Source organism: Channa argus, chromosome 14 (genome assembly GCF_033026475.1).
Source record: "Channa argus isolate prfri chromosome 14, Channa argus male v1.0, whole genome shotgun sequence".
NCBI classification, from domain to species: Eukaryota; Metazoa; Chordata; class Actinopteri; order Anabantiformes; family Channidae; genus Channa; species Channa argus.
In genome coordinates this window covers 20,640,433-20,653,038 of record NC_090210.1, presented here as the reverse complement: position 1 = coordinate 20,653,038, position 12,606 = coordinate 20,640,433, and the positions used below count along the sequence as shown (strand labels likewise).

The following is a 12,606-nucleotide window of genomic DNA, read 5'->3' as shown; positions in this document are numbered from 1 at the left end:
TTAAATACTATGTTGATGAAAACATTTGGTTTTACTCTTTTTTCCCACGTCAAAATAAGCAAATATCAGCTTTTGCAACTGCGTTTTTACAGTTTTAAAGTAATTTGTTATCATTTTAAAGAGGAATAATTTATTTGTTGATGGCGCAGTCACTTTAGAGCAGCTTCTTTCATTGATTCATTTGGTGTTTTGTCTGCTTTTGAAATCACATTTTTGACTTGTTAGACTTCACCATTGCAAGATTTGAAGAGGAAATCGTCCCTGTGCCACTGCTGAAAGAGTGCATAAAACTGCTGTTACCTACTTTCAACCAGACCCAGCGGATTGAAGTGTGACTCTGAAGTTGAGCAGAGTAGAAGAGTCTGAGGGGGAAAAAAGAGGTTTGAATATTTAATTTGACTTTTATCACATCATACAAAGGTATCTGTTGAGATCAAACTGGCTCCCAGTGTTTTCTCTGCTCACCCCAAAATTCACTCTGACACTTGACAGTCACTGAAAGCAGGTTCATATCTAGCACATCACACAAAGTGCAATTAGTGTCAAAACAGTGAACAGTGGAGGGTAGATGGTTGCTGCTGATCAGAGGAAGTTGACAGCGTTGGTGGTGGAAGGTGAGTGTTACCTGCATGCTGATCAGTGGTGCTCAGCAGATTGACATACAGCATTTCAGGTGAGCTTCTGCGTATTTACTGTTGCTTATCCTGAGCTAATGGGTGGAGATGATCGAAATGACCCGATTCGTTGTGCTTGTGGCTGTTTCCTCCGGGTACTCCAGCTTTCCACTGCACAGACAATGGATGGCTGGATGGACATTCTTGCATAATTTCTGCATTATTCTTTGTGTTTTTTTTTTCACTGTGTAACTTCTAATGGAAACGATCATCTGTAGCCAAGCAGGCAACTCGTCTCCAAAATTATTCCAGTTCTTTGGTCCAGATGTAATGTTTCAACAATGAAATTCAATATGATCGTTCGTGCCGCCCTTCTTTTTTTTTTTTTTTTTTTTGTCATTTGTTGTGGCTCCAAAAAATATAAAATAACTTTGGTCATCTGACCTCAACCAACACTTTGGTTTGTAAACATATGTGTCCAAAACTAATTGCATTCACATCAGCTGCACTTTGTTTTTAATACTTACTAGCCGACATTAGTATTTGAATTAACTTAATGAGCACAGTAAACATTTTAGCTATAAACTTACTGTACAACCAGGAAATCAATTAGTTCCCTCCAATAGTAGCTTTATAGCTTTTAAATGATCTGCAATCTGATCTGCCATTTCCAATACTTCTAATAACTGCTTAGAGTATTAATTATTAATAGCATTATTAATAAATGTATTCCTTTTCTTTTTTTTTCTTTTTTTTTAATCTTCCATTTCCTCTCAGTTATTAGTGAGACAAGTAGCAAGTCTGACTTTCACCTTAAATAACATCAACTGGGATGAGTCACGAGGATGTCTCAGCAATGACTTACCCTCCACTCAGACAGATGTGCTGTTCCATATCCCATCATACACTGAGGCTGAGGTAGGGTGAGGTCATCACTGATGGGATGTGAGACCATGGGGGATGGGTTGGAAACAGTATCGTACTGCTGCATTCTGCTATCAAACTGGATATGGGACATAAGATTTGCGGCAGACAAACATGTAGCTACACAAATGTCCAAACCCACCTTGTGCTAAAGTTTAAGGGGTCTGTGGATTGTTAAATGAAATAAATGAAAGCCTGTGTCTCATTCATAGTGCTTCAGCAATAACAATGTCACAGCTGTAAGGGTTTTAAAGCAATGATTTCTATGAAATATCACCTCTCGCATAAACCTCCGTTCATATGCTTGGAAATTTATGTCACACATTTCGGCTTAGCATGTGGTTTAATTTAATGCAATTTGCATGCCAAAGACATGCAGAGCATTTCATCTTCCCACGCATATGCTTACGGAGCTTATACTCAATAGGTACCATCCACAACCGCATACTACACATACACTCTTGTATCGAATCTGCAGCAAAATGTCCAACACAAGGTGCAATTATATGCTGGCAAAGGTGCCTGTGTGTATTCTGGTGAATGTGACGGGATGTTGGGGAGGAGATTCTACAACAGGAATGTAAATACGATGCACCACATGTAATTATGTGAGTGTCGGACACTGACTGCAGGAATTGCGACTTACTGTTGTGTTGGCTCAGCTTCATCTGAGCCGACAAGTGGCGCTAGAAGATACTGCTAAGATGAGAGCCAATGAGCATGTAGCCTGCACGTTCTACACTTGCTGTAGATGGTTTATAACTCTTCTAACCAAGGACATGACTTCTAAGGAGCTATAGGTCGTCCTGGAATTGTTAATACCATAGTTTCTTGTCATGAACTGACTCGCTAAGCTGAAGCCACTGCAAAGACTGGGCCGGTGGACACTCCCCAACCGCCGATGGTCGCCTTCGTGCGTTCCAGCCCTAAGGGGTAAAATGAAAATGTCTGATGTCATCTTATCTTATCTTTCCTCAATTATTGTAGTTGATCTTACAACAAATGTCTTCAATTAACTATTAATATTTCTTGTTTAAAAGTGCTCAGTCTAAAGACACCCCACGCCCACAAAGGATACAAAAGAAAAATATCCCCAGCAATCTAAAACCATTAAAAAGGGGGTGGGGAATGAGCAAAAACAGATGTAAAAAATGACCACAAATGGAGAGAAAATGACTAAAAACAGAACAATTTTGAAATAGAAATTAAATGACCAATAATATGCAAAAAGAAAAAAGTATGTACACATTTTGGATGGATCACTTCCTCATGAATCACCCACGCAATATAAAAAAAGAAATAATCTGAGGACTTTCTTGTTGTCTCATGCTGCCTCACAAGCAGAAACGGCTTATTTTTGACATGTCAGAGGACATTTAAGAGAAGCAGAGTTTCCCTCCATCAAGCTCATCATGGCCACTGCGATGATTAGGCCAACTAGGTCTGTAGCAGGAGCCTTTTGTTCCATATGGAGTCAGCAGAGCTTAGTCATGTGACTTCCTAGTGTCCAGAGGCCCTGTGCTGCAGCAAATGAGGTCAGCCTCCAGGTATGGACTTGAACAGCAGGCAGCACCTCAGGATGAGCACTGTAATAATGTAATAAGAACACACTGTCACACACTTGTGCGCATGAATAAAGGCTTACGATGCATGTGTGTGTCTTCAAGAGAATGTCCACAAACACAGTGTTCCTGGTCCCAGCAGTGATGAAGTAATGCAAAATGACATGAGTTGCTCCCGTGTCTCAATGTGACTCATTAGATTGACCACTAAAGGCGGCACAGACATTATCACTGTTCACACTGAGCAAACAGGCCAGGTTATCACCTGAAGTGATAAATAGCGGACATGGGGCTATGGGTCACCAATATATTGCGAACACCCTGTTGGTCACTACACGGGACATGAATATTGTACAAGAGAAATGAGGGGCAGAGAGTTTATTTATTGTGTGCGTGTGTTTTTGGTCCGGGCTAAACATGATACAGTGTATGTGGGGTGTGTAATTTGCAGCTTCCATCCCGGGTTAGGCTCTAATATCATAATATAGTGAATGCATTTGGATCAAGCCGTCAGGATCAGTGGAGGTGGAGAAATTTCACTTGCCTGCACCTCTGCATTTGATCACATGATGCACATTGGTGAACCATGAAATTCTACAGATGTTCTACAGATGCATCCATAGTTTATAACATTAAAGCAGAATGAACCACATTTCTAACACTAGGGGGCAAGAAAACCTTCACACCAGCACTAATGTGACACTAAATGGGGGATTTATGCGAACACCTTGTTCACAGTGTAGGAGTTGCTGTGTAGTGCTAAGTAGAGCCATAGCCTCTTTATTATCTTGGCCACTAAATTAAAATGTAATAAACGGCAATACAACAATGCTGTATTTGTTTAATTTCCAGTGCTGCATTTAAAAATTAGAAACATATAATACAACCAGCACTGTTTAGTAATGTTACAATACAACTAAACTGCAAATGCGATTCACTTTTTGTAGGAACGTAATTATATCACGAGTAGTTGTGATGCTTACAATGAACACAGTGCAGCATTTTGCTGGGGCAGAGAGCAGGACCGTCACACCACCAATCTGAATTTGACCGAATATACTATTAATTGTTTAATCTGTTTTAATGCTATTCACGGCTGTTATAAGAATGATTAAGACTGAACTAACCAATACCAGTGGGCTAAAAGAGGGACACCATAAAGCTTCTGAATTGGATGTGAATTCTGTCAATAAAAAGTCTCATTTAATGATATACACTTATTTTATTGCAGTTAAAATTAGTGTAAGACTAGTTAGTAGAGGATATTACAGCCAAACATGTGTCTATACGTTTTAGTTCAACCTTTGATATATTTGAACATCACAGTTTCACCCAAAGCATTTGTGTTCACTTGGTGTTTTATCATTGGAATAAGCTAACATGCAAATCAAGGGACATTGTAGACTCGGGACATATTAGCTGCTTTCTTCTTGCATTTAGACTGTTATCAAACAGACAAGCACAACAGCACACACACACACACACACACACACACAGGCCTCAACAGTCCTCTAGACTTTGTCCTCTTAAATATAGCTCTTATCTCAGGTTATAGGATGCAAAACCTTCTGAAGCTCTGCTCAAACTGTCTCAATCAATAAATAATCAATAAACTGCGCTTTGCATCATAGGAAACACAGTAGTTTTCAAGGTTTTAGAGATACCCGAGGTTGTACGGTAACACTTTAATGAGTCACTTGGAAAGAATGATAGGCTACGGCTAAAATGGCTGGAATTTGTAAAGACCTTATACATGCCAGGATCAAACTGGGCTTCAAAACCAACCTTTAAATGAACCTCATCAAATAGCGAGCAATCCCCAGCAGACACTACATTGCAGTTTCATGCACATCTTTCATTTATAATGCCATCCGTAGGCACAACACTTAGAGTTAATGGAAAACGTTAGAGGACACTTTCACAAATGTGTTTATTTTAAATATCCTCTATATTTAAAACTAATTTTGGTTCCATTGATATTATCCTACTGAAATCCTGCTTAGTTGTACCTTTAAAAAACTGAAGGGCTTTAAATTGAAAGCCAAATAATATAATAGGTCATTGGACATTGCAACTGGCATAATTTACTAATTTACTATAATTTATTACTTGTTTATGTAGTTTCAATGTTTTTCTTTCTTTGTCTTGTACTTGTAACTGTATTTATGTTTTATTTTTATGTTTTTAATCAGTCAGTTTGATGCTGATTGCAGGAGAATATTTATGTTTGTGCGTGTTCGTATTCTTTCATTACCAAGTATTTGTGTATTGGTTAATTTATTGTTTGTGTTTTTTGAAAATGAGATGATACGTCTCAAAATTAAGCGATAAATATCGACTGCTGCATTACTCGTCGTGATATAACGATACATTATTGAGTCTTTTGACTCCGCACTCTCTCTATGGGAGGGACCTAGAGTACGGCAGAGTTGAAGATAATTCATTTGTTCATAGCAAATGTTACACTCACACATCAGATGCAGAGCTCTGTGTCTTTGTCCTCACTTTTCCGTGCGAAAGCTTCATGCTAAAACGAGACATTGAGGGGACAAAGTGAATTAATTTGACAGTGGTGGCTGCTGTTTATATTGTTGTATCTCTATTTATCCATGTTTTTCCCCCCCTAAATGCAGCAGTGAGCAAAATATTAAAACCTTTTTGTCACATTTGTAGGGCTATCAGAAGACCCTGGTGAAATAATTTCATCTTATTTATATATTTTATAGCAATCCTGTTTTTTCTTTAAATAAAATGCAGGCACAGAAAGAGAGACACGACATGTGTCTTGTCTTAAAACAAATGCCACAGGAGCACATTAACATCCTTTGATTTTATTTTGTGTGCTGTAGACTGCATTGCAGAAAACTCCGTATGCAACCTGAGTAAAAGAAATTGTTTGAGCAAGGTTCCAACACAGGTTTGGGGGTTAGATTTGGAATCATTCTTAGCGATAGAACCCCTACCTGATGTACGACAAAGGAAACTGCTGAGAAAGGATTCAAAAGGCATTTAGCCTGAGGGTACATCTGCCTTGACTGACTTCTGCTTGAAGAGCAGAAATACAAATGAATTTACTAAAGAGACAAAAGAAAGCCCCAAGAAGCCCTCTGATGCCAGTATTCATGTCAATACCAAATTAGCATTGAATAATGGCATCCATTTCCTCTTTCACTTCACAGGCAGCAGGACAGCGGCCGTCCGTAGAGATGTGATGTAGCAGAGCACAACTCCCCAGATAGGAAAGGACTCAATGGGCCTTCATATCCTGCCAGTGGGAGATGCAATTAAAGTATTACTGATGTGATGCATGGGGTGCGGGGTGGTCGATTGTAGTTTCAGGGGTTCATTCAAAGTAACGAGCAGATCAGCTTCCCACCAACATGATGTGTGTTTCCGGGAATATTAATGCTGCATCAATTGTGCATCTGTAATAACACAGCTTTAACACATATGAACCATATTATCCTAATACATTTATTTCAGCCTGTGTACATGTGTGGCTCTTTAGCCACATGCACACTTAAAGGGTTAATCCAGTAATTTAATGTTGTATTGCAATTAAAATGGGGGAAGTACAAAAGACCAAAATAAAAGGTGATTTAGGCGACATTTCATAGAGTTCAGATCTTGTGTATTTGTGGAAAGTTGGTGGGAGTTTCATTATTGCTACTTCACAACACTTAAAAGCTCAACAAGTGGAAAACAAATTTCCCCAGGCCAAAAATGGCGTGCTACCATAATCCAGGAAATATTTACCTCTCAGCATGATCGGTTGCTGCTTAATTGGGTAATTTGAGCTGAGCAGGAGATTTTGATCCACTAGTCACGATCATTTGGAGGCCCAACATTTAGAGTTAATGGAAACGTCAGGGGACACTTTCACGGGTTGCTTTTTCTTTTCAAATGTGTTTATTTTAAATATCCTTTATATTTAAAACTAACTTTGGTTCCATTGATTGGTTCCTACATGCTCAGAAATAATAATGCTACAAGAAGGCCGAGAACAGAGCCCAGGGGTACACCGTTAGAGAGTGAATGAGGGCTGGATACTAGCCCCCTGCCAATATACCTTGGTAGATACCTGTACTCATTTATACAAAGAGTTCTTTGTTGAGTTAATGAATAAAATTGTGAGTTTAATTTGATCAAAAAATCAGTTACATAAGACAATCAGACACGCTACAATGGGAAAATCCACATATGTAAACCATAGCAGAAGTGACTTTCTTAATCAACTATCAGTAAACTTAAGAGCATATTTTATTACAACTCAAAGCAGTTACCAAAAAAAACAAAAAACAAAACAAAAAAAAAGAGTCATTAGCATTTGTGTGATTTCAGCATTCATTAAGTGTGGCACTCAACTCTTTGCATTTTTATTATGTTGAATGCTTGTCGCTTGGATTTCGAATTAGCCTACTGTACAATGAGAAACAGCTTTCTACACCATTTACTAAGACCAGTGGTAAAAGAGCTAGTTCAACCTCTGCCTGGGGATTATATTTTATAAGATCATCATGCAAAAATCTCCCTGTACAGAAATTTGCAACTATAGCTGTCAGACAAATATAGGGGATTAAAAAGTGTAATGTGTTCGTCTGAATTGTTATGGAATATAACATTCATTCAAGTCAAGTACAAGCAAAGTACTTTCATATTGCAGATACATACTATATATTATATATAATTTACATACTAGTCCAGATTGTGAAATTTGCATACATTTCAAACATATTTGTTTGAAGTACCGAAATCCTTTGCAAGTTTTACACTTAGTGGCGCTCTCACAATACACTGTACTGCTGGGTTTAAATCTGAATTCACTATAAGTAAGCTGCTGAATACAAACTCCTCTGAAGAGTGTGGAAAATGTTCACTTCAACCTTAGAAAACTATCTACGTTAAGCCTTTGAATGGCTAAATGGCATCAACAATGAAGCGTTTTTGCTCCACATGTTCCTCCTGTATAAAACCGAAACAATTCACTCTGAGACCGTTTGTGTTGTCAGTGCTGTGTCAGGGAGCAGAATGCACCTTTGAACAATGCGAATAAGCTCTAGCATTCGGTCCCCTGTTAAGCCTCAGCAGTCTGACTTCATCCCCCTGACACAAGAGGAGGAGCGTTGGCTTTGAGAGACTTGCACAGCACCTGGTGTGTCTGAACTGGAAACCTGATCATCGTCAGGTACAAGAATAGCTCGTCAGGCTGTGAAGGCCACTCCCCTGACCTGCTGTGAGCTGTCATTGAAGTTCTTTTTCTTGCTGAGGACAAAACTGCGCTTTACGTGTGAGGGAGCATGTGTATCTGGACTGAGGTTTTCCTAATTTGTTGCTCCGCACTGTGGTGTTTTCCTTTGAACGTGTCACATGTTGGCTTTATAAAAAAAGGATCAATACTTTGACTTAGAGAAACAGTACTGCACACTTGGAAGCTTTCCAACAACTAGTGTATTTCACATTGTGAAGATATAACAAAAAACACGTTCAAGCACTTAATTCAAAGGTAGATTTCTTCCAAAAATATAATCAACACATAAATCATTTATTACTAAAGATTAAGATGCTCAGTAGTATAAAGTAATAAGAATTAAGCCCAACTTTATATCCTGCAACATCAAAATTACGTTTATGCATCCTGAATTACTTAACTGTTTTCCCTCTTATATTTATGGATATGTGCAACATTGTAATATTCTGGTGTGTCGTAATCCCTTGTTGAATGGGATTAATGTTTAGCACAACACAGTCTGTAATAAGGTAATATTGTTTATTCTGTGTAGTGAGCACTTTTTGTACTTCAAGTTTATAGTGATGCTATACTACAGTTGAAATATGTTTAAGTGTTTTCCTTATCATACTTACATACTCAAAAGGTAACACATTTTTAGTGCAGGACTGGTAACAGAGTATTTCTTTCAGTGTGGTATTTACACTTGCCCCATGACTAGTTGTATAAAATTCAATTGAGTACTTTTAGTGGTAGAGCTGATCGGAAGACTGTGACTCAAACGCTGTACTCAACATTTCTAATACCTACCTCATACTTCTACAACATTTCAGAGGGAAATAAAGTCATTTTACTCTTAACAGCTAATTGCGCTAATTATTGTTTGGAATAAAACTATATATATATATATATATATATATATATATATATACACACACACTTTCTTCAAACTACAGTGCATTTTTAAGTTTTAAATCAATATTCCATAACTATTTCCTGGTCTATTTTCTGGTTTAATTTAAATAACTGTTCGAGGCACAATTTGCTAAATTCATTCACAAAGGAGAAACAGAGATGCATCGGTGATGCCTCACTAATAATCTAATACTTAAAAAATAATATCATATCATAGTTTTTTTTCATAGCTACTTTTTGTAGGCCACCATCTAACAGAGAATGCTTCTTTTATTTGGGTAGGTTTCTGAATGCAGTACCTTTGCTTATAATTGACTATTTTCACACAGGTGTACTTGTACTGTGGTAAGTGCAGGATTAGCGTTTTTCCACCACTGACTTACTGCACCACCTCTTATAACGGACACGTTTCCCTTTAGCTCTACTCTTTAGCCACATTTGTAGTTTTCAACCTGTGGTTAATCACCTTGTTGTGTTTTTATTTTTCCAGCAGTCTGGGGGAGCAGGGACAGGGTGGGTCCGGGACCAACGGGGACAGAGTTGCAGCACTCGAGAGGACAACCGTTTTCTGCGAACACACACACCCGTGTACGGCCAGTAGGAGGGGCCATGTGCTGAGGTGTTCCAGAAGGTGATGCCGTAAAAGCGGCCAGTGTGTCGCAAACCAGGTGTTTTTGCGGTGAGAAGGTGATGTCGTAAAGCTGACAAGGGGAAGGGAGGGGTGAGGAGGGGTGAGGAGGAGGGAGAGACACGGGAGGAGGAGGGTGGAGGTGACTAGCGAGCGGCTGCGCTTCAGACCCAGCGAGAGGATCATGGCGGATGGCCCCAGGTGTAAGCGCAGAAAACAGGCGAACCCGAGGAGGAGCAGCGGTAAGTCCCGACTTGTCCGTAACCAGCCACGGGCAGCCCCGACGGGCTTCCTGTGAGCTTTTCACTCGGTAAACTCCTTCTGGAGACTTTTAGGGAGTCAGTTGAAGCACGTTTCGGGGAGTTTTGCGGAGTATTGGTGTGTTCATACGCCGTGTGGTGGTGTACCGTTATACCTGGCTGGCTTCTCTCTCTCCGCCTGGCGGTGCAAGGGGCCGCCTGCCTGAGAGAACCGTTATCCGCCTGTGAGAATAACCCGGGGAGCGCTTTGTACTGGTGTTTATTTCACTTTCGTGTACTTTTCCCCTCTGCGTTTCTGGACTTTTCGGCCACTTTTCCACCCGCGGCAACACTTGGCGGCAGGTTGCGGGGCTTTCGCATAACAACGTGGCCCGTTGGAGGCAGTTAGTAGTTTGGTGTTGTGGATGTTTAGGGCGAGGTTGTTGCGAGGTTAGTTTCATGCTAACTTGCTGCTCGCTCGGCCCCGGACGGTTCCGTTTGACGTGCCCGGCCAAAAATAAAGCAACTTTACGGGCTGTTCTGTAGCCGGATGGTTAATGGGGCGTTTTCGGTGAACGCATGAGTTGTTTTGCATTGGTTTTTGGCCGGATTCGCTGCCGCTCCAGTGATGGCAAAGAGATGGGATGTTTAGTTTATCTCCACTTCACTCCTCCCTGCTCCAACTGCAGCACCACATGTTTTCTTCATTAAGGTAAGAGGGAGAATTATGTTGTGGATTTGGCAAATTTATTTCAATACATGCGTTGATTTCCTCATTGCCCGCACCAGTTTAGCTTCATTAATCTGTATTTGCTTGGTATTCGCCGCGACTTTCTTGTTGATTAACCTGGACATTTCTGCTATTGCACATGTTTGATTGTTGCCTTTCGGATTGATTAAATCGGGGTTTGTGAGCCGGTAGCAATATTGAAAACCAAAGTGGTTTTTGACTTTGCCTTTTAAGCATGACAGCAAAGTGTATTTTTCGGTTTCTAGGGGTTTGTTTCAAGTCACGTTACTGCAATATAAGGTGTAACAGTACACAGCCTTCGGTTGTGAGTGTTGACGTTATTAGTATCTTATCTTACTTTGCAGTATCTCTAAATAGGATGATACAGCTGTAGTAATGCTGTAATATCGCCTGAAGGGAGGATATTTCTTTTACATTATAAAACTGATCCTAGAAGGCGTTTGCGGGTGGGACATTTTCCCACCCAAAAAGAGGGATTTAATTCCACTTGTCATGAAGTAATGAACACAAAATAGACTTTGAACGTAGCTTGATGTAATAACTTTAAATGTATCCAGCCCCTTGAGCCAGAGTTCCTCATTGGACAATTTCTTACCTGTACTCTCCCCTCTTACACCGTATTAACCAATAAAAAAAGTCAACCTATAAATAAATATATTTTTGCACACCGTTCGGAGGTGTGCGAGGCGAGCGGCTGCGAAGAACCTTTTTTTTCTGTTGCTGACGCCACGACGGTGACTCTGTGCGTCCGCACAGGAGCCATCATCACCACACCATCATCATCATCATGTTTACCTGAACGCGGATAACGGGACTGACAAATGGCCTAGAAAGAAACAGAAATAGCACCTGCGGCTCTCGACCGTCCACGGAACGGGATCTTCTCGCCGTCTTCTAAAGGCTCTGCGCGTCGTGAGGAGCCAGGAAAACCGCTCCAAATGTCCACTTGTGCAGGTAGAGATGCTTGGTTTTTTTTTTTTTTGTAGTTTTCACCGTGTGCCATACCAGCTTCACATGGATGCTCACCTCCGTTCATTCTCGCGGGATTTATCTCAACGACACACATTGCTGACCCACTTGTGTATGTTTTATCTCCTCTTTTATGTCTTTTTTTGTGCCCCAGACAACTCGTTTAGCCGAGTGCACACTGCAGTTGTCAGTCTCTCTGTGTGTGTGTGTCTGTACCCAGGAAAATGAACGGTGCATAAGGTGGTTATTCCTCTGTTATCGCCCACTGTGCATGTGCAGTAACAGTGTCGATAAGGTTCACCGTTAAACCGCTCGTTTCCATCTATTGTGTAGCGGTAATTCGTTATACAATTTCCTGAGCGGTGTGCGGAAGGGAATGGCGGTCAGTACCATTACTGCAGTGAAGGCGGGGTTGCTGCTTTTTTCTGGACCGGAGACAGCCAGGTACTCAAGGTGATGCAACACCTATAAAGGTGCATTTTAACCAATATCCCCGCCTCATAAATGGGACGGTTAATATTCCTGGGCGTGTTGTTTCGTTTCAATTCCGAAACAGTGCAGTATTAAAAGGGATTATAAAAGGAAGGCGCATGCTGGTTCCTGTAACGCGGCGCGCGATCAAGATGGCAAAAGGTGCTGTGATTAAGTGCGCACGCTGTAATCTGCCACAAGTGAAACTCGGTGTGACTAGTCTGTGTTTAAATTTCATCCCGCCGCTATGCATTCATTTTCTTTTTTCCATCCACATGACACGTGCTGCTGCTCGTTCACCACCTT

At 40.5% G+C, this 12,606-nt stretch overlaps 1 protein-coding gene across 3 annotated transcripts in view; it reads left to right on the top strand.

The window, feature by feature from the left end:
- Nucleotides 1-9,966: 9,966 nt before the first annotated feature.
- zeb1a (zinc finger E-box binding homeobox 1a) overlaps nt 9,967-12,606 on the top strand; it is a 50,971-nt gene continuing 48,331 nt past the window's right edge. The window contains exon 1 of one of the 3 annotated variants that reach the window (XM_067474354.1): nt 9,967-10,112. In XM_067474354.1, the coding sequence (XP_067330455.1) occupies nt 10,055-10,112 (58 nt within the window). In that variant the 5' untranslated portion in view covers nt 9,967-10,054. Of the gene's footprint in view, nt 10,113-10,223; nt 10,822-10,863; nt 11,815-12,606 lie in introns of those variants that run through there. The other 2 variants (XM_067474356.1, XM_067474355.1) reach the window with 2 other exon arrangements.